Genomic DNA, 20806 nt, shown 5'->3' on the forward strand with positions numbered 1-20806 from the left:
CAGCCCCAGAGTAGTTCTGAGAATTTCCAAAACGAACAAAGCCCCTGACATCCTACCTGTTATGGTTAGTGCTTCTTGGGCAGCTTGCCTGCCAGATCCTGCCTGAGGCAGTTCCCCGAAGTTGGGGACCTAGAAAAGGCCTAAATGCTCTCCTGAGAACCTAAAGAATCAGCTGCACCTGGACCCAGCTCCTCACTAGATAAGATGTTCAGGTAAAGTTCTTCCTCCTGTCCAGGCCTGCTGCTTGTGTCAGATGAAGGGGTGGAACTTCGAGCTCTAACCATCTACTCTTCCTAGACAGAAAAACTGAATGACACACCAGGGGGTTTTAAAGAAGAGAAGGAAAAGTTTATTGTGTTGACCTTATTTTCATTACAGTACCAGAAATTCATTCTCAGTTCATTTCAGGCACAGAGGGCTCTGCAGACATTTAGTGCCCCAGTGCTTGTTCCAAAGCAAGGGGCAGCACCCAAACCTATGGTGCATTTCATAGAGCATGATTACAATAAAATAGAAGAGTTACAAAGGGTTTTTTTTTAAGTATATAGTTTCTTTAAAAATTCTTATTTTTGTTTTTCCATGTTTACCTTATTATTACCAAAAACAAGTGACTGGAAAACATGGTACTTGATATTCTTGTCTCAAATTGTTGACCTTAGGTTAACGTATTTTGCTATTTTCATTTTAAAGAGGAAGTATACCCATTTCTCTGAGGAAATCTAAAAGGTGACAAGTAAGGCGATGGATAAATTACAGGTGGGATGAAGGCTCTGCTTCATACCCTAACTCATGTCCTACTTAAACCTGCCACATTTGGCCTCTGTGCTGTGAGGTCACTGGAAAAGGCTCAGGAGATGGCCTTACTTCTGGACTACCTCTGAAGCTGATTTCCTGATTTGTTTTTAAAAAAATGTCAGCACTCATGACACCCTGATGGGGAGAGATCCTCCAGTCAGTGCACTGACTCATCGCCACCCAAAAGTCATTTCTGCATTAGACTGACAGATCAAAGACCAAATAATGAAAGAGGAACTGGTATCCTCCAGATACTCTGAAACAGCAGTGACAACCTGAGTTAATGATGTCTACATTTGGTGAACTCTGTCAGGTTAAAGATCTTTCCTTACTATATCAAGACTGAGAAAATAGGAATTTAAATTAAAAAGCTTATCCCACCAGACTAGATACTTAACAGCAATATTCAAGTTGATTAACCCACAAAAATGTCCCCATAAAATCAAATATTTAAAAAACTAATTATTAAAATTACACAATGGAATATATATTTAAATAACTTTGCACACAATGCACCCTCCATTTGTTGTTACCAAGAGAAATTTTCCATTACATATCTTTACCAAAACTTTAATATTTCCATGAAATTTGATACTACAGCACTAACATCATTTTATTCAGAAAAACACACTAGATGTTCCCCTGGAACTCATGAATTGAATCACTTCTTTTAACCATTCATGACAATTGTAGGGGGAATAAAACTGCTTTCAAGTACCTAAATTTACTCACGAGGCAGGTGTGGGGGAAGAGGAATCGTACTTGTGAGGGTGGTGTCTGGCTGGCTCCATGTCACAGTGTCAGTGTGATGTAATTCCCAGCCAAAGGAAATAGATTTTCCTTCCTCCCAGTCTCTTCTGGAAGCTGCACTGTTGTCCCTAGCCATCAGGGACTCTGCAACCAGATAATCATTGTTTATTCCATCAGAATCTTAAGAAGGTTCGTAATAGGAAGTCGTGAGGACAGCAGAGGAAACTAAGCTCCATTCTTAGAACTGCTTCTTAATGTTTATAAAACCTTTGCTCTCCCCAGAGAGCTGAGTTCACAAAATACATGGGCTTATCAGATGCGTGTGCACTCTGAAATGCCATTGAGAGAGATTCCACACTTTATCAATTGTATGGAAAAATAACACACCATCATTCTCAATGTGCTACAGATAGAGGACCATTTTAAAACAAAACACAGGCATGCCCCAACAGCAGATTGTGTTACACACATTTTGACCTCAATCAAATATCACTGTTCACAGAACATAAGAAGTCACACTGTTGCATTTCATTCTGACATGTCACATTATTTCGTATCACTCTGGCACTGATTAAGACAAGTTTTCTATTATGGCATGATGAAAGAAAAAAATTCATGACATATACATGATGGTTAAAAACAACACCCTGTGAACAGTTTCCAGAAGCTTTGACTTTTCAGTGAAATCAATTCATGTTTCTTAGGAAAAAAATCTACCAATCTTTTCAGTCACAATTTGCTTTCATACAGTAGAAATAGCAGACAAAGCTGACCAAGACCAAATTTTAGTGGCAGCATCATTTCCTAGGGTGCTAGAGATTCATTTTGGAAGATCTTATGCCACATGAACCAAGAATTCCTGGCATGAGGAGGAGGGACTGAGGCCATCTCAGAAGCAAGCTGGGTCTTGCATATTTAGATTCAACTATTAATAAGACTTAAATCCAGGGTGGTAAGGGGCAATGAAAATACACACTGCACAGAGAATAGATTTCACACTGCACCTTCCTCATATAGAATACGCATGAGAGACCAGGCAAAAAGATGTGGAAAGGTGCCCTGTTCCATGTCCCCCAGCATTTAGAAGGCATATCCCAGTGACTTTAGTTATTTCCTGCTCAATATCCCAGAAAATAAACTGGAAAAAAGCACACCTGTGCCCATGGTTTATAGACAAAAGTGGTGGTGGCAGCAGCTTCTCTGAAGGCTTAATTAAACCTCAGACGAAGCTGAGCAAATGTCTTTCATCCTCATTGATTCTATCCCTTTAGCTGCTACTACTAGTAGAGGAGCGGTGTTGGGTGGGTGGGGCGGAAGGAGAGATCACATTACGGCCTTTGTCAACAGCAACAACTCTAAGGGACCTTTTTAGTCTTGGATCAATTTATCTACAAGTCCCTCTTCCCCAGTTTTTACAAAAGCAAACTCAAAAGCTCCTTCAGGCTTACAGACTCCTGAACTAATGCTTGATATTTGTCCTAAGACACTGGAAGGAGGCACAGTCCACGGAGTGCTCTGCTGCTGTAGCCTGCAGCCTGGGGAGATGGGGAGCAGGACCTGCTGTCTCTCACAACCGGAAGACTCCTCTGGGCGCCTCCAGTGCTGCCCACCCAGCAGGACAGGCTGCTGGGGAAGGGCTGTTCTGGGTTGCTAAAGACACAAAAAGCCATGACTCATGAGTCCAACTTGCTTCAAGAAGCAACTCTGTGGAGTCAGAATGGGGGAGGGGGGAGGCTGGCAATGTCTGCCAGCTTAAACTAAAGGAACTACAGAACAGTGTATAGAAAAACATGAATTACACAATCAAAATCTCTCCTGGTCTCAGATCTGGGAGTCTTTTGGAGAGAAAAGACAAAGCCAACTTCCCCTGGGTCTGAGAGACAAAAATTCTGCAGAAAAGCAGCGGGTAAATGACATGGTGACCTTCCTGAGGGAGTTCTCAACCCCTCAAGGTGGATCACGAGAGGGGCTTACTATGGCTGTTTCCAGTAAGGAAATAACAGACTTCTTTTAAGAAAGTGGGAAGAGAAAGCAAAGACTTTTGCAAATACAAAAACTGCTTACAAAACAATTACTTAAAAAGTTCACTGGGGCTGGGTGCAGAATAAGAATAATGTCTTCATTTCATATTAGTCACAATGGTTCTGACGGTTTATAAAACAGAAAGGCCAATTTCTGGTTTTCCTCATGACCCCACCCCCAACACTCCAGAGCCCTCCTACTGCTGCTATTTTCCCAACCCTCACCCCAATCCACCCCCATCCTCTCCCCAAATTAATTTGCCCCGAGCTTAGCCTAAAAACACATGATTGTTCGTTGGGTTTCAATTTAACAATGAACCTGATGCTGGGGAAGGGCACAGAGCCCACCGGCGCAAACCCGGTGATGCTCGGACAGCCGCCGCCGCATCCACTATCCGCCCGGACGGGTGGCCCCGGTTGCAGACGGAGCTCCGCTGCGCCTCCCCGCGGACTGAGGTAAGGAAGGGCATGGTGGCTCCGGTAGTGGCCTCGTGTGACACTGCAGCACATGTGGGCTTGTTCTTCTTCCAGTTGCTTTTACCATCTTCTCTTCTGGTGAGAGGCCTGCTCTTCATAGAGTCCCCCAGAGATCAGTTCCTTGTCTTCCTCTGAGGTTGGAATCTAGTAGCGAGCCTTAACCCCACAGATCCAGAGCTGCCAGCCCGCGGGAGTCAGGATGAAAGGGCAGCACTCCTGCCCAGTCGGTTCATCAGCAGTTGTATAGACAGATTGGAAAAAACTAGCATTTAATAGAAAAAGTGTTTTTCAAATGGTGTGATTTCCTGTCCTCCTCTGGAGATCATAATTCCTCATGTGTCTGAGGTCCTATGGAAAAGGAGAGCAAGTGGAGAAAAAATGGATCACTGTCAAGTTATAAAGTACAGACTGGGCATTTTCTGCTATTGAAAGATATTATTTGTGCTCCACCTTCACTGTATCTCTCTTTTTTAATTTTCAGGAGCTTTGGTTTAGTGTGTTTGTGTCATATTTTGAAAGCAAAAACAAAAAAGACATTTTTATTTTCAAGAACACTGAAACTAACTATATACCCCTACTCCCTCTAAATTGTTTTCACAAGTGCAATATTTACTTCTAGTAAAAATGCACATATATTTAGTCAGGATTCTTCTTTTTTCACTTAATAACGTATAAATTTTCCTCTGTAGCAGTGTAATTTACCATTTTCTAGTCTTGGGTGTTTAAACTATTTTCCAATGCCTTAAAAAAAAAAGATAGTAAAATAAATTTCTCCATGTATATAACTTCTTTATTGTATTCAATTATTTCTTCCAAGGTAAATTCTCAAGAGAGGAATTGTTGAGGATATAAAATTTTAATGAATCCTGATGACTGATATACTGCCTTTTAACAAGGATTTTTCTAATGCACACAGCTTCAACAAGATTCACCCAGAAGAGTTTCACCACCATCTTCCCCAACAAATGGCATAATCACCAAAGGTTAAAGTGTTAGTTGCTCAGTCATGTCCAACTCTTTGTGCCCCTATGGTCTGCAGCCTGCCAGGTTCCTCTGTCCCTGGAATTCTCCAGGCAAGAACAGTGGAGTGGGTAGCCATTCCCTTCTCCAGGTTATCTTCCTGAACCAGGGATCAAACCTGGGTCTCCTACATTGCAGGTAGATTTTTTTTACTATCTGAGCCACCAGAGAAACCCGGCATTACCAATATGTACACTCTTTTCTATGTGGTAATAGTAATGCTCGAGTCCTTTAACTTGATTACCGTTTCTTCAAATTCATTTATTATTTGTGCTTTTGTCTTATTTAAACAGTATGTCTACATTCTTTATCCATTTATTTATGAAAATCCTTAGGTTTTACTGATGAATTTAATTATTTTTATGGTGAATATCCAACATTTCAGCTGTGATTTTAATATCATTTAATATCAGTCTTCGGGATTTTAATATCATTTAATATCAGTCTTCAGGATGTTTAGGTGAATCACTCAAGATCCATTTCTATAATTGCTTTTTTAGAATTAGTTTTGAGCTGAATAAATTAAAATCCAGAGTGAAGCTTATTAAAGGTTTATATAAAGTCACTTTTTGTATTCTAACAATTTTTTTGGACTGGCTACCACTCAAAATGTACACATAGTAGAGAAACCAGTGTATGTCATGTATCACAAAACTCATAAACCTAAACAATAATAATCACAAAGCACTCTTTCTTCAAAAAAAGAAAGAAAACAAAAGAAGGAAGGGAGGGAGGGAGGAAGAGAGGAAGAAGGATGGGAGAAAGAAAAAGAAAAAAAGGCAGCAATTACATTAATAAATACTGTCTAGAAGCCCAACTGACTAAACAAAGTGAAAAATATAGACTACCAGATGTCACGATGGAAGACTGAATAACTGATTCTTCTTGTTCTGACAAGATTCTGTTTCTGCAACAGAAATCAGACAGGCCAGGAAGTACCTACCTAAAGCCAAAGACCGGTACATACCTTCTTGGCTTGCCTCCTTTGCTGTCTTGTCTCCATACAGTGCTCCCATTTCCTTCTCCTCCTGAAAGCGGTGCTGTAGCTGTTTGATCTCCTGATCATAGTCCTGCCACTCTGGGACAATTCGAACAGCAGCCTCCAGCTTGGGCTCTTTGGTCATTGGATTATTACACTGTGAAAATCAAAATAACATACTTCAGCCAAGTTAAAAGAAGGGTATGTTATATAGCATTCAGAGGTGTTTCTCTTCTTGGGTTATAGGTCCTAACTGGACAAAAGGAACAATGATATGAGAAGCAATGTGGTAGGGGCTGCACAAAGCTTCTGCAAAGAAGTCGTGGAGCGCTACTGGAAGGCAGAAAGAGAAAGTCCGTTTGGAAAAACTACAAGGCACAGAGTGATCTGGAAGACAAATGGTAACTTCACAGATTCTAAATAGTGAAAACAGCCCCATCAGACAATAGAGGATTTGCCTTCCTGCTGAGGTTACTGTAAGAAGTCCTGCAACCCCCGAATTACACAATTACAGAGAAAGACCAAATTATCTAGTAATACATCAGACTGGACTGAATGCAGAAACAGCCACAGACAACTTACCAAATCAATTGTTTTTGCCCTTTTCTTAGAGGCATCATCACACCACGTTTCACACCAAAGCCATTCTTGAGGGAGTGATTTAATTGGCACCTGATGGATCATGTTATTGGGCAAATCCTATTCAGTAGAGAAGATAAAACACAAGAATCTGAAGTTCTCGGGGAATAAACAACAAGGTCCTACTATAGAGCACAGGGAACTATATTCAATATCCTATTATAAAACATAATGGAAAAACATGAATAAGAACATATATTATATCTGAATCACTTTGCTGTATAGCAGAAATTAACACAACATCGTAAATCAACTATGCTTCAATAAAATACAAAACAGAATATTTAGAAATAAAGTGCTAGGGGAAATTTCAATAAATGAACAGCAAATTAGCTGCTCATTACATATCACATGCCAATCACAAAATTTTAAAACAGAAAGAGTCCTTAGCAAAAACTGTAAAGCACCTACAGTATTTATTTATGGCATTTTTAAAAACCAAACTTTAGATGATCCATAAAACACTTACCCATAAGAAGCACCTGAAAAACTTTAGGCTAAAACTCACAAATAGTCTGCTTTCTCCTTGGAAGGAAAGCTATGAAAAACCTAGACAGCAAATTAAAAAGCAGAGACATTGCTTTGCTGACAAAGAACCATATACATAGTTAAAGCTATGGTTTTTCCAGTAGTCATGTATGGATGTGAGAGTTGGACCATAAGGCTGAGCGTTGAAGAACTGATCCTTTCAAATTGTGGTACTATAAAAGACACTATGGACGGAGGTTCATGACATTGTACAGGAGACAGGGATCAAGACCATCCCCATGGAAAAGAAATGCAGAAAGGCAAAATGGTTGTCTGAAGAGGCCTTACAAATAGCTGTGAAAAGAAGAGAAGTGAAAAGCAAAGGAGAAAGGGAAAGATATACCCATTTGAATGCAGAGTTCCAAGAATACCAAGGAGAGATAAGACAGCCTTCCTCAGCGATCAATGCAAAGAAATAGAGGAAAACAACAGAATGGGAAAGACTAGAGATCTCTTCAAGAAAATTAGAGATACCAAGGGAACATTTCATGCAGAGATGAGTTCGATAAAGGACAGAAATGCTATGGACCCAACAGAAGCAGAAGATACTAAGAAGAGGTGGCAAGAATACACAGAAGAACTGTACAAAAAAGATCTTCATGACCCAGATACTCACAATGGTGTGATCACTCACCTAGAGTCAGACATCCGGGAATGTGAAGTCAAGTGGGCCTTAGAAAGCATCACTACGAACAAAGCTAGTGGTGTGATGGAATTCCAGTTGAGCTACTTCAAATCCTAAAAGATGATGCTGTGAAAGTGCTGCACTCAATATGCCAGCAAATTTGGAAAACTCAGCTGTGGCCACAGGACTGGAAAATGTTAGTTTTCATTCCAGTCCCTAAGAAAGGCAATCCCAAAGAATGCTCAAACTACCTCACAATTGCACTCATCTCACATGCTGGTAAAGTAATGCTCAAAATTCTCCAAGCCAGACTTCAGCAATACGTGAACCGTGAACTTCCAGATGTTCAAGCTGCTTTTAGAAAAGGCAGAGGAACCAGAGATCAAATTGCCAACATCCGCTGGATCATCGAAAAAGCAAGAGAGTTCCAGAAAAACATCTATTTCTGCTTTATTGACTATGCCAAAGGCTTTGACTGTGTGGATCACAATAAACTGTGTAAAATTCTTCAAGAGTTGGGAATACCAGACCACCTGACCTGCCTCTTGATAAACCTATATGCAGGTCAGGAAGCAACAGTTAGAACTGGACATGGAACAACAAACTGGTTCCAAATAGGAAAAGGAGTATGTCAAGGCTATATATTGTCACCCTGCTTATTTAACTTATAGGCAGAGTACATCATGAAAACACTGGGCTGGAAGAAGCACAAGCTGGAATCAAGACTGCCGGGAGAAATATCAGTAAACTCAGATATACAGATGACACCACCCTTATGGCAGAAAGTGAAGAGGAACTAAAAAGCCTCTTGATGAAAGTGAAAGAGGAGAGTAAAAAAGTTGGCTTAAAGCTTAACATTCAGAAAACTAAGATCATGGCATCTAGTCCCATCACTTCATGGGAAATAACGGGGAAACAGTGGGAGCAGTGTCAGACTTTATTTTTTGGGGCTCCAAAATCACTGCAGATGGTGATTGCAGTCATGAAATTAAAAGACGCTTACTCCTTGGAAGGAAAGTTATGACCAACCTAGATAGCATATTAAAAAGCAGAGACATTACTTTGCCAACAAAGGTCCATCTGGTCAAGGCTATGGTTTTTCCAGTAGTCATGTATGGATGTGAGAGTTGGACTGTGAAGAAAGCTGAGCGCCAAAAAATTGATGCTTTTGAATTGTGGTGTTGGAGAAGACTCTTGAGAGTCCCGTGGACTGCAAGGAGATCCAACCAGTCCATCCTAAAGGAGATCAGTCTTGGGTGTTCATTGAAAGGACTGATGCTGAAGCTGTTCTCCAATACTTTGGCCACCTCATATGAAGAGCTGAGTCATTAGAAAACACCCTGATGCTGGGAGGGATTGGGGGCAGGAGGAAAAGGGGACGACAGAGGATGAGATGGCTGGATGGCATCACTGACTCGACGGACATGAGTTTGAGTAAACTCTGGGAGTTGGTGATGGACAGGGAGGCCTGGCGTGCTGCGATTCATGGGGTCGCAAAGAGTCGGACATGGCTGAGCCAATGAACTAAACTGAACTGAACTGAAAAAACTCGTGAGGGTCCCTTGAACAGCACGGAGATCAAACCAGTCAATCCTAAAGGAAGTCAACCCAGATTATTCATTGGAAGGACTGATGCTGAAGCTGAAGCTCCAATACTTTGGCCACCTGATGCAAAGAGCCAACTCATTAGAAAAGACCCTGACTCTGGGAAAGATTTAAAGGCAAAAGGAGAAGCAGATGGTAGTGGATGAGATAATTAGATAGTACCAACAGACATGAATCTGAGCAAACTCCAGGAGATAGTGAAGAACAGGGGAACCTGGCATGCTGCAGTTGACAGGGTCCCAGAGAGTTGGACATGACCTAGCAACTGAACAACAACAACAGATTTCCCTTCCTGAGGGCATTTCTAAGAAAAACAGCACTGCCTTCTAAAAGCCAATTAAGCATTGAATGTGGCTCTTGTATGTCAAAGTTTTGCTTAAAGGAAGTTCTAAATCCACCTTGTCAACTGAGGCTTGATCCCAAGTAGATGAAGCCCATGTGTTTTCTAGCCAACTGTACTCTATGTTTTGAAGCTTTTCTCTTAGGAAAACTTTTGAGTTTGACACATTAATAATAAAATGTTCTATTGTCCAAAGACACAACCAACCAATGTGACCCAATAACTTCACCTCTGGATATACACACATAAGAACTGAAGGCAGGGACTCAAACAGATCCTTGCAAGCCAGTGTTCACAGAGGCATTATTTACAGCAGTCAAAAGACGGAAGTAAGCCAAATGGCCATTGGCAGATGAATAGCCAAACAAAATGTAGTATATACATACAGTGAAATATTGCTTGATCTTAACAATGGATAAATGGAGTTAATGAGTTCTAAGACAATGCTACTCAAGATGTAGTATGTGGACTTGGAGCACAGAGTTTGCTCAGAATGCAGATTCTCAGGTCCAGCCAAATACCTACTGAATCAGCCTGTGGAGGATGGGGGCCCAAAGATCAGTGCTTTAGTAAGTTCTTCAGATGATTTTTTTTTATTATGCTAAAATTTGAGAAGAACTGTTCTAATGTTTTTCCCTGTCCAGTAGCTGGGTAAACACTATTTAATATTAGCCTTTGCAAAGTCAGAAATGCATGCTGTTGCCTCTAGGCTAATCATTAAAAATTATTTAAAACTGTATAGTTTAATAGAGGGAAACAGAATTATTAAAAACTCTCAATCATTTGGAAATAAACTAAGGAAAAAAAAGAAACACAGGACACATGGCATAAGCAAGGGGACTGTGGAGAAGCCAAACTTGTTGGTGATCACATTTACTATCAACGGACTAATGTTCAAATTAAATGGTGGTCACACCATTTGAAAAACAAACCAATATAAGCTCTTTATAGGAAACAGAACTAAAACATAAGGATTAAGAACTATTGAAAACAGAAGGATAAAAAAATATACCGTGAAACACTAACTAAAAGGAAAACCAGTGTAGCTATACTAACATTAGATGAAGCACACTTCAAGCCCGTGCCCAAAAAGCATCAATAGAAATAATAAAAAGTTAATTTGTCAGAAATATATGTGACTTCTAACTTTTTAGGCAATGAACGATATAGTCTCTAAGTACATCAAGTAAAATGTGACAAAACTAAAGACAAGATTTCACATTATGGAAAGAGATTTTAACATAATTGTCTCAGTAACTAATAGAAAAACAGACAAAACACATAATGTAACAGAAAAGAACAAAACCTGACTCTGTGTTGGATCTGTTTCTTTAAGTTCTGCTTTGTGTTGCGTTTGTTATCACTAGAGGATGCTTTCTAAATCACTAAAAGGATGCTTTCTATAGTAATAAGCATACATAATGGCCTGCTGCGGAGAACCCTGTCCCTCTACCTGAAAGTTAAACCCAAGGGGTTTTGTTCAGCTTAGAGAAACCTGTTGATCTTGTCCACCTGTGAATGGCTGCAGCAAAGAAGAAATTAACACATCCCCTCCCAGAGGCTGGCCAAACCAGGAGGTATTTTGCAAAACTTAACAGCCTCTTCACTTTACTTCCTCACCTCCTGCCTCTCTCTGTTTTATAAAAGAAACTAGCATCCAGACACCAATAAGATAGTACTCTAGGACTCTTGTCCACCATCTTCTTGGACACCCAGCTTTCCAAATAAAGTTGCTATTCCTTGATTCAACACCTCATCTCTCGATTTATTGCCTTGTCATGCAGCAAGCAGACTGTGCTTGGACTCAGTAACAGTAACATGATCACTAAACCTCACCTAATGGACATACAAACAAAAGCATAACATCTAACGTCTGCAGGGTATAAAACCAGATGAAATGTCTACCAAAATTGACCATATCTGGATCAAAAAGCAAAGCTCAACAAATTTTAAATGCCTAAAATCATACAGAATACTTTCTCAGACTAGAGCAACTGGGCTAGAACAAACAAACAAAAACAAAACCCCAGAAAATCCCCATGTATACAGTGAAAGAAACAAGAGGGGAATTAAAACATCTATTAATGACGGTAGTAATGCAGGAATTGAGAAACATAAAAGACAGATAGAAAACAAGAAATTGGCAGATGTAAATCCCACCTCCACAATAATTACATTAAATATAAACAGATTAAACTCTCTAATTGAAAGCCACATGGGTTGCCAGCTCACATCTAATCAATTCGATTAACAACAAGTATTACTCAAAACACAGAGTATCAGGAATCCTTGCACTGCTGATGGGAGTATAAATCAGAACTACTTTGGAAACTGTTGGGAATTATCTAATAAAGATAGAGATCCACCAATCTGATGGTTCAGCAATTCAACTTGTAGTTGTCTATACAACTGAATTACATATACATGTGCATCAACCAAGACATGTATAACTAATCCCAGTAGCATTATCCATGGAAGACAACAATGGAAAACAACTAAAATTTACAATAAACAAAACACAGTACCGTTTCATACAGCAACATGGATGAATCTCCTTAACATAATGTTAAGCAAAAGAAGTTAGACTCAAAAAAGTACACCTTGTATAATCCCATTGAGACAGGCAGGGGAAAAAACAGGCAAAACCATCGTGTTTAAGGACACATATGTAAGTAGTTACTCAACACAGAAAAGCCACGGAATGATTACCACAAAAGTTAGGATGCTGTTGGAGAAGAGGGTGGCTTTTGGGTTGCTAAGAATGTTGAGTTTCCTAAACTGGGTGGCAGTACATGGGTGTGTGCTGTGTGGTACTTCATTGATGCATATGAATATGTATTTATATATTTTGTTTTGTACACTCTTATTTATGGGTGCTAAATATCATAGTAAAGGTTTAAAAATGTTTAAAGCAGACTTAAGCAGAACAAAGTATGTGAAACTACGTACCTAAAGCACAAACTATAATCTCACCTCTAAAAAATGATTAGCATTAGTAAATAGTGATTCAGCTAAACTTCTTAAAAAAACACCATGGTTTTCGATATAGAAAAAAGAGAAATAACAATACTATATCCTGTGCTGTGATAGTTAGTTCCTAAAGAAGAGAAGCAAACTGACCCTAGCAGGCAGAAAAACAAATTTATCAGCTTAGCTGGGCACAAAATGAAAAGATATCGCAGCGCCCTCCTTCCATCTCCCTCCCCAAACCAACATCAGGCCTATCGTGTTTTTTTACCACTATGTTCTCTCTTAAGGGCAAATAAAAATCACACACACACACACACACACACACACACACACACACACACACACAATAAACACAAATTCCTTTCCATGAAGAAACAAAACACTATTCCAACAGAGAGGAATGAGAAGCAAATACTACTTCATTTTCTGATACACTGTACAGCCCTTACCAAAACTGTTAACCAAAACAAGCGGCCACTTACTTGATCAAGATTTGAGAGGCTGTTAGGATCCTGACTCAGACCTTGGTACTGTCCCCTGAGTCTGTCACCAGCTGCTATTTTCCTAAACTTCTTCAGATCCACAACATACAGTGCACTGGATAGAGAAAATACACTTGTTACAACCACGGATTAGGGCTGAAAAAGTAACCCCACTGATTAATGGAACAGGTCACTAGGCTAACATTCTGGTTTCTCGTGGAAAAGGTAAGCTGAGGCTTTACAGTAGAGCTCACAGTCACTACGTACCACTTCAAAGATGGCTAAGGAAGTGATTACAAAACCCATATTCTGGTACCACAAGCTCATTTTGTCAATGTTCCAAAAGAAATAATCTCTGACAAAAGAAGGTTTCTAGCAAATTTCAGCAGGTTTGATGATAAAAACTATAGTAATTGATAATCATTAGTCAAAGATATCCTGATGATATCTTAAATGTTACAGAGGAAAAAACCAACCAAGTGTTATAGGTCCTTCGGACCAAGGGCATACAGTACAATACTTAAATCACCAACACCCCAACATTTATCTCTATCATGTTGCTTCCCACAGATTTCCCTACTCTCCAAATCACACTTTTCCCAGAGAAGATAATATACAAAAACAACAGATGTACAACAAATACACACACTGTTTAGCCTAGGAGTTTTAGGAATTTATTCTATAGGTATATTTGAAATATACAAAATTGTGTGTTTAACTGGTGGCTCAGTGGTAAAGAACCTGCCTGCCAATGCAGGAGATGAGCGTTCGATCCCTGGGTTGGGAAGATCCGCCAGAGAAGGAAATGGCAACCCACTCCAGTATTCTTGCCTGGGAAATCCCATGGACAGAGGAGCAGGCTACAGTCCATGGGGTCTCAAGAGTCAGACACAACTTAGTGACTAAACAACAACAACAAATAACAATATATGTCATAGCAAGACCACAATGGAATAATACTGGAATAATATGCTGATACAAAAAGGAAAAAGGTCTCTCTACATGTTGATGTAAGGTCTACTAGAAACATAAAGTTAAAAAAGCAAAGCACAAAACCGTAAATAAGGTAGGATATATTTTGTGTAAAAAAAGAAGTCATAGTTTTTTACCTAAGAATTAAAAAACTCTAGAAGGAGACACAGTAAGTAGACAGAATGGGGCAGCTTTTCACTATATATTTTTATAATTCTTATTTTTGAACCACATTAACATATTACCTACTCACAATTTTAAATATGCAAAATTAATTTTAAAGAAATGAAAATCAAACCACAACATTCTCAGTACCTGATATGGTATTTTCGCCCAGCTAAGTGACTGGCCCAGTACCCTGACTTCCAGAACCTGTAGCCATCCATCTCTCTGCGGCTGTCACAGAAAGGAGTGTAACCATAAGGAGCACCATCCAAATTGAAATCTCTTAACTCTTTCAAATCTGTTCGTACGATCTGAAGAAGAAAGGATCACAGTCACTTGTCTAACACCCATGCAGATACCAGTTTCCTAAAAATACTGAGGGCACAGCTCAGGGACTGATCAGTGGCACAGGCAGCAAACCCAGTTCAAGCCTGGCTTCTTCTTGATTAGGCTGACTGCCCTCACCAGCACGTAAGATGATTAGCCTACTGCTCGGGGCATAGTACTCTAAGTATACAAAAAAAAAAAAGCAGAAGTAAAACAGATTTACATTGTGTGGCCTCTCTGTGACTCAGTTTCTGGGGAGGATCACATGAACTCGTGTATGGACAGATGGAGAATGATGCCTGGCACACAGTAAGTGCTCGGGATGAAACGTGATTGCAGAACTAGGAAAGCAGGCTTCATGTTGAGCCACTTGTGATATAAATGAGCCAGGTGGGGCAGAATTCCCAAGACTTGGATGATTTTTGTCCAAATGACTTCTGCACACATGACATCACTTCCACTCAGATGAGAAACTCAGGTTTTAGACAGTTCAGGGTAAGGGTAAAGGCTGTAGGGCAGATGTATGTTTACACTTTTTGAGTGTGTATGCTCTAAAATTCGCGTGTTTCTTTTAATTAGGTCAGCTGTATTCCTGACAGCAGGAAGACCATCTGAAGAGTCCCACATGCTAAAGGCCAGGCACCAACCCCCTCTCTTACCCACGTCAATAACTCCTAGCTTTGGGGCAAATGACTGCAGATGACAGCAAGCAGTGTTACGTTAAACCAGCAAATTTTTCAATTTTAGTTTGTATGTTAAGTGTGTTAAATTTAAGATACAAAACTACATAAATGATGTAATCATAACTACATAAAAGAGGCCCAGGAGAAAAGATGAAAGGATACACTGAACGCAGATTTTAAAAGTGATCACATCTGGTGATACCTCTCCATATATTCTTTTTTTTTTTCTTTTTAATTGAAGGATAATTGCTTTACAGTACTGCATTGGTTTCTACCAAACACCAACATCAGCCATAGGTTTACCCATGTCCCCTCCCACTTGAACATCCCAACCCTCCCCATCCCAACCCTCTAAGTTATCATTGAGCCCCAGTTTGAGTTTCCTGAGTCACACAACAAATTCCCACTGGCTATCTACTTTACATATGGTAATGTATGTTTCCATGTTACTCTCTCCACACATCCCACCCTCTCCTTCTTCCCCCCTGCCCAGCCATGTTCATAAGTCTGTTCTCAATGTCTGTGTCTCCATTGCTGTTCTGCAAATAGATTCATTTATTCTAAATAATGTAAAATAAGTGTGTATCTTTCCACAGTTGGAAAGATAACATCATTTAAAAAGGAAAAGGAAGTCTAATGCCTTTAATTTGCACTGCTGAAACCCAGCCTTTGAGAGCTCACCTGGTCGGCGTCCACAAACAGGAACTTGTCAACAACCAGTGGGAACAGCACGTCCAGGAAGAGGATCTTGTAACCCCAGATGATACGCTGCTTCTCAGTCTGCTGGTGAAGCCACCGGGGCCACTTGTACTGAACAAGCTCATACTGAAAATTGTATTTGTCTGCCATATAAGGTATAAACTCCTATTTGCAGACACAGGGAACAACAATCACTTACTTTGATTAAGAAAAACAAGTCAGTCAACAAACCACAATTATGGCATAAGTAAAACACATTTACTGTACCAGCAGTCTAATGAAGAAATGTGACCCTGACTAACTTGTGACTACATAAAGAATACATATAAACTTTTGTCAAATCTCCATTTTTTTATGATTTCTAACCACACATGAGATGACCAGAATTCTTTAAGTGAAGGCTTTTATATAACTAAGTTATGTGTGTGTATGTTTAAGGGAAATGGACTTTGTCTTAACTTGATTTCAGTAAAACATTTTTTTGAGCTTGCTTTTAAGCCTTTCTCACCACTAGGTCTAATCCAGGGAATGACATGGCAAACCCAAATACTCTGAACAAGTTTGTTGCCATCAAGTCTTTCAGATTCTAAATATAAGTACCTTAGGGGACCAGAAGTGAATTATTTATCTAGGGGAGATATTACTGAATATATTAAAAGTTGCTTAGTAAATTCTACAGAACAACATAGAAAAAGATGCAAATAAATCAATTTGGATAACAAACAGTGATAAAAACAAAGCAGAAAACTTTCTAAACTTTCCATGTGTGTTTTTGCTTTGCACAGATGATACATTACTTCCACAGATCACTGGGTACAGTTGTTCAAAACAGAACAAACCACCCTTCTCATTGGAATCAGTACTGTGCTTTCTCATTAAATGAGGACACTCATGCTTGAAGAGACATGTTACTTCATCAAAACAGAAGAAACAGACTCTCCTCTTATGTTATCCAAGCTTCAACCAAGTTGTAATTCTGTGTTCAGTTTTATAACAACTATTCCCCCCAAACAGACAGGGGGAAGAATAATCAACATAGAATTATGCAGGTGAATTACAGTCAGTAACCTAATAAAAGGAAAAAAAATTTTAAATACACAGATAAAGTAGAAGTAGTAAACAGTATATTGCACTGCATATATCTCCTTAATAAGCATGTTTTCCTTTTCAAAGCCTAAGGAACAAACCTTAAACGTGGGGGACAAATAATTCTTCAAGAACCAGAATTTCACAGGAGTCTTGGTATTCTTCAGTACTGATAGCATCATTATGCTGTCAAACAAAAGCAAGCAATAATAACAGTCATTCAAATCTTTTTAATCTCAACAAAATCAAGTAAAGTCAATCACTAGACTCAGTGTTCTTTATGGCAGAGCTAAACTAATGGCTCAGTTAGGCAAAGAGAGACCCTGACTAGTGGAAAATGGAAACTTGCATTTATTCATTTTATAGAGTCATCTCTGGATGAGAAAGAAGTACTTATTACCTATAAAAATATACCAGACTGATAGAGGCATGTGTTCTAATTACGTGACACCTTAAAATAAACTCCTTTATGAACTGACACATTAATTACGGCACAAATGAATCATGGAGATTGTGTTTAACGACTACATCACTCTAAGAAGGAAGTCGGTGAAGCCTACTGCCTCTCCCAGCCTACATCGGGGAGCTCAGCCAGGGAGCAGAGTAGGCAAAGGGAAGGGGATGGCAAATGATCACAGCTTTGGGATTCCCTACTTGGAAAACAAACAGAAACAAATTTTGAGTCAAGGAATTTAATTAAATTCAGTGGTTATTAACATCTGACATTACAATCCTAGGTCAGATATTATTTCTTGGGAATATGACAGCTAAACATGAGTAAAATGACATCTTGATTATTTGCTATACTAGATTTGTAGTGGAAAATTAAAAGTAAAAAAGAACCTTGGCATTAGGAAAGTCACTGTCAGGCAAAGGTGCATATTCATAGCCAAGCCCTCCCGACCGCTGACACAAGGCGCCCCTGAGGGCTTCCCCCCTGGTGACTGCTGCATTCACCAGCCAAGCCTGTGCCTCCCCTCAACTTTGGCTATGTGACCTCAGCCGAGTCCCGCTACCCTCCAAGTCTCAGCCTGTCTACAAAACACAACTAAGATCCCTCCCGGCTCTGAAATCCTACAAATCATCAGAAGGCAGGTCCATGGCCCTATTCCACCTCTATTCTCTATCCTCAGGCAATGCTTGGTGGACAATGAAAAACCACTCTTTATAATGTGCACACAGTAGTTTTAAAGGTTTATAACCTTATAATAGCTACACAGATTCATTTACTATATATTATATAGTCCATTTCATGAGGTTGGCCAAATCAAAACAAATGTTAAGTATATACAATCATCTATACACAATCCTCAGAGTGCCTCAAATACAAAGAAGTGTAATGGGCAGAGTCCCATAAAACATTTGCTCCCTAAAGAACAACATGACAAATTCATGCATATATACTGAAATAACCAAACATGACTAACCGAAGAAATCTTTCATAGAGATGACCAGATGCAACAGAGAAAATATTAATTATGTCATCTTTGTCTTGTTTCACTTCCTCGGTCTTCTGTCCTCCTGTAAAGCCCCTATAATAAGGAAGGTAAAAACAAGAATACTTGAAATGCTGGTACAGACATGTTGCCCTTTAAGGGGAGGGGAAGGAGATTGTGCCTCCCACCAGGACAAAGAGAGGGAGGCTGCCCACAGGGCCTTGTGGAGCTTCAGGAGAAGACTGGACTAGTTCACTAGAATGCAAAACAAACAATGGAAAGTTAACTGAGCAATTACCACTCAACTCTCCAAAGAGCAGGAAAAATCCAACAGGAGTTAGGAAGTCAGGCACAGAAGTAACTCCACTATGAGGGGACTGTAACCTCTTTCAACTATTCAGTGGGAAACATTCATCTATTCTACACACAAGTGGATGCAAAGAGCAGAATCTGAAAAGCCCAGACAGGATTACTATATTCAAAAGAAGGGAGGGATGGCATTTATATCTCAGTTTTTCCTTAAAAACATCACTTCTTTCTGATGCCAATTTACCATTTGAAGGAGTCCCAAAATCCAGATTCATTCTCATTAGTCCCATCGCTCAGCAAGTCCTCATTCACCATGTCTGCCTTCTTCTGAACCTGCAATCAGTCACATGTGATGAATCTCACTCTCCCTACTGGGTTGAGGAGGCACTGAACTGATCTTCACGGGATGCTCACTGAATACTGACAACACTAGAGAGTGAATTCTCCTGCGAGCAGATATAACATACTCTGAGCCCAGACACATTCAACAGAACTATGCTCATCATACCACAGTAAAATCTTAATGAGGAAATAAAATGAAATCTTAATGAGGAGATAGCAACCTCTTGTAACTAGACAATAACTGTCTCTAGTTTGAAAAACTGGCAGAGAACCTTACAGTTTAAGTAAAAAGAGAAATGCAGCTCACCAAACTAACTCTAGTTCTAGGCAAAGAGTACAGTGCACACACGCTCCAGCTGCCAGGAAGGGGTCATCTCACATGACAGCCTTGTTTTAGGACTGACTAATACAAAGAGGGGTTAAAACTTCTCGAGAGCATAGGGATCATTTTTCTGCTCAACCATGTGTGGCCTGCTTCAGATTTTAGAGTGTAATGACTGTCTCATAATATCTTTTATTTGAATATAATGCACTAGGAATTTCAAAGTTCTAAGAACAGAAAGCAAAAGTGACAAGAAATTAAATAAGGCTACCACCATTTATTATTGTTGCTGAAATTCTCATTGGCATTCTTCCCAGTTTTCAAAAAATAACGTGAACTGTGACTGTACAAACAAAGCAGTGTCTGTGAAAACATTTCATGTGAAATGAGACTTGCACTGTTCAATGAGGTAACCCAAAAGGTGCAACCTCTCAGCTGAACAAAGCCACAAACTTGTATTTACAAAATATGCTTTGCATTCCAAGCCACATTTCTATAAGGCTGTAGTAAAATCTCAAAGGTGAGTTAGTCTTGGGTGGGTTTCTTTCCTTTCTCTTCAGCTTTCCTGAGACATAACTGACAAGTAACACTGCATAAATTTAAAGTGCAGGACATGCTGACCTGGGACAGGTCTATACTGTGAAATGATCGGGCTTCCCTAGTGGCTCAGTTGATAAAGAATCTGCCTGCAATGCTGGAGACTCAGGTTCGGTCCTCAGGTTGGGAAGATCCCCTGGAGGAAATGGCAACCCACTACAGTAGTCTTGCCTGGAGAATTCCATGGACAGAGGAATGGGACAGGCTGCAGTCCATGGAATCACAAGGAATAGGACATAACTGTGCGACTAAGTTTTTCACCATAATAACAGCATTTTTTTTTTTCTGGAGTTAACACATCCCATCACCTCACACAGTTTGGGACTGGTTTAAAGATACATATTTTTATATAACAGCTACTAAAGACCAAGTTACTGCTGCTTTTATCAACTATAAAAGAGCGGCTGCCTTAATATACCAAACTCACCTTCACTTTAATAATTTTGCTCTTGAAGTTGTTGAGGACAACAACAACTTCATCAGCATCAGGTGGAGAATCTGTACCGTCGTGACTTAGAAAAGAAGAAAGGAAGGCAGATATCACAAATCATAATTCTCAAGTTGCAGTATATGGACTTACATCAACCTATATTTTTCCACTTCCACTTCCACTATCTTCATCATAAAGGAGTATTTT

General features: G+C 39.6%; 1 protein-coding gene across 2 annotated transcripts in view; it reads right to left on the bottom strand.

Annotated features, from left to right (window-relative positions):
* Positions 1-326: 326 nt before the first annotated feature.
* Positions 327-20806, bottom strand: part of UGGT1 (UDP-glucose glycoprotein glucosyltransferase 1) — a 110931-nt gene continuing 90451 nt past the window's right edge. For both annotated transcript variants that reach the window (XM_061135376.1, XM_061135375.1), the window contains 10 exons: positions 20597-20681; positions 19153-19241; positions 18591-18695; positions 17265-17349; positions 16060-16242; positions 14519-14679; positions 13232-13346; positions 6625-6741; positions 6031-6199; positions 327-4391 (listed from right to left, as the gene is read on the bottom strand). In XM_061135376.1, the coding sequence (XP_060991359.1) occupies positions 4366-4391; positions 6031-6199; positions 6625-6741; positions 13232-13346; positions 14519-14679; positions 16060-16242; positions 17265-17349; positions 18591-18695; positions 19153-19241; positions 20597-20681 (1135 nt within the window). In that variant the 3' untranslated portion in view covers positions 327-4365. The remainder of the gene's footprint in view (positions 4392-6030; positions 6200-6624; positions 6742-13231; positions 13347-14518; positions 14680-16059; positions 16243-17264; positions 17350-18590; positions 18696-19152; positions 19242-20596; positions 20682-20806) is intronic.

This window comes from Dama dama, chromosome 33 (assembly GCF_033118175.1).
Source record: "Dama dama isolate Ldn47 chromosome 33, ASM3311817v1, whole genome shotgun sequence".
NCBI lineage: Eukaryota > Metazoa > Chordata > Mammalia > Artiodactyla > Cervidae > Dama > Dama dama.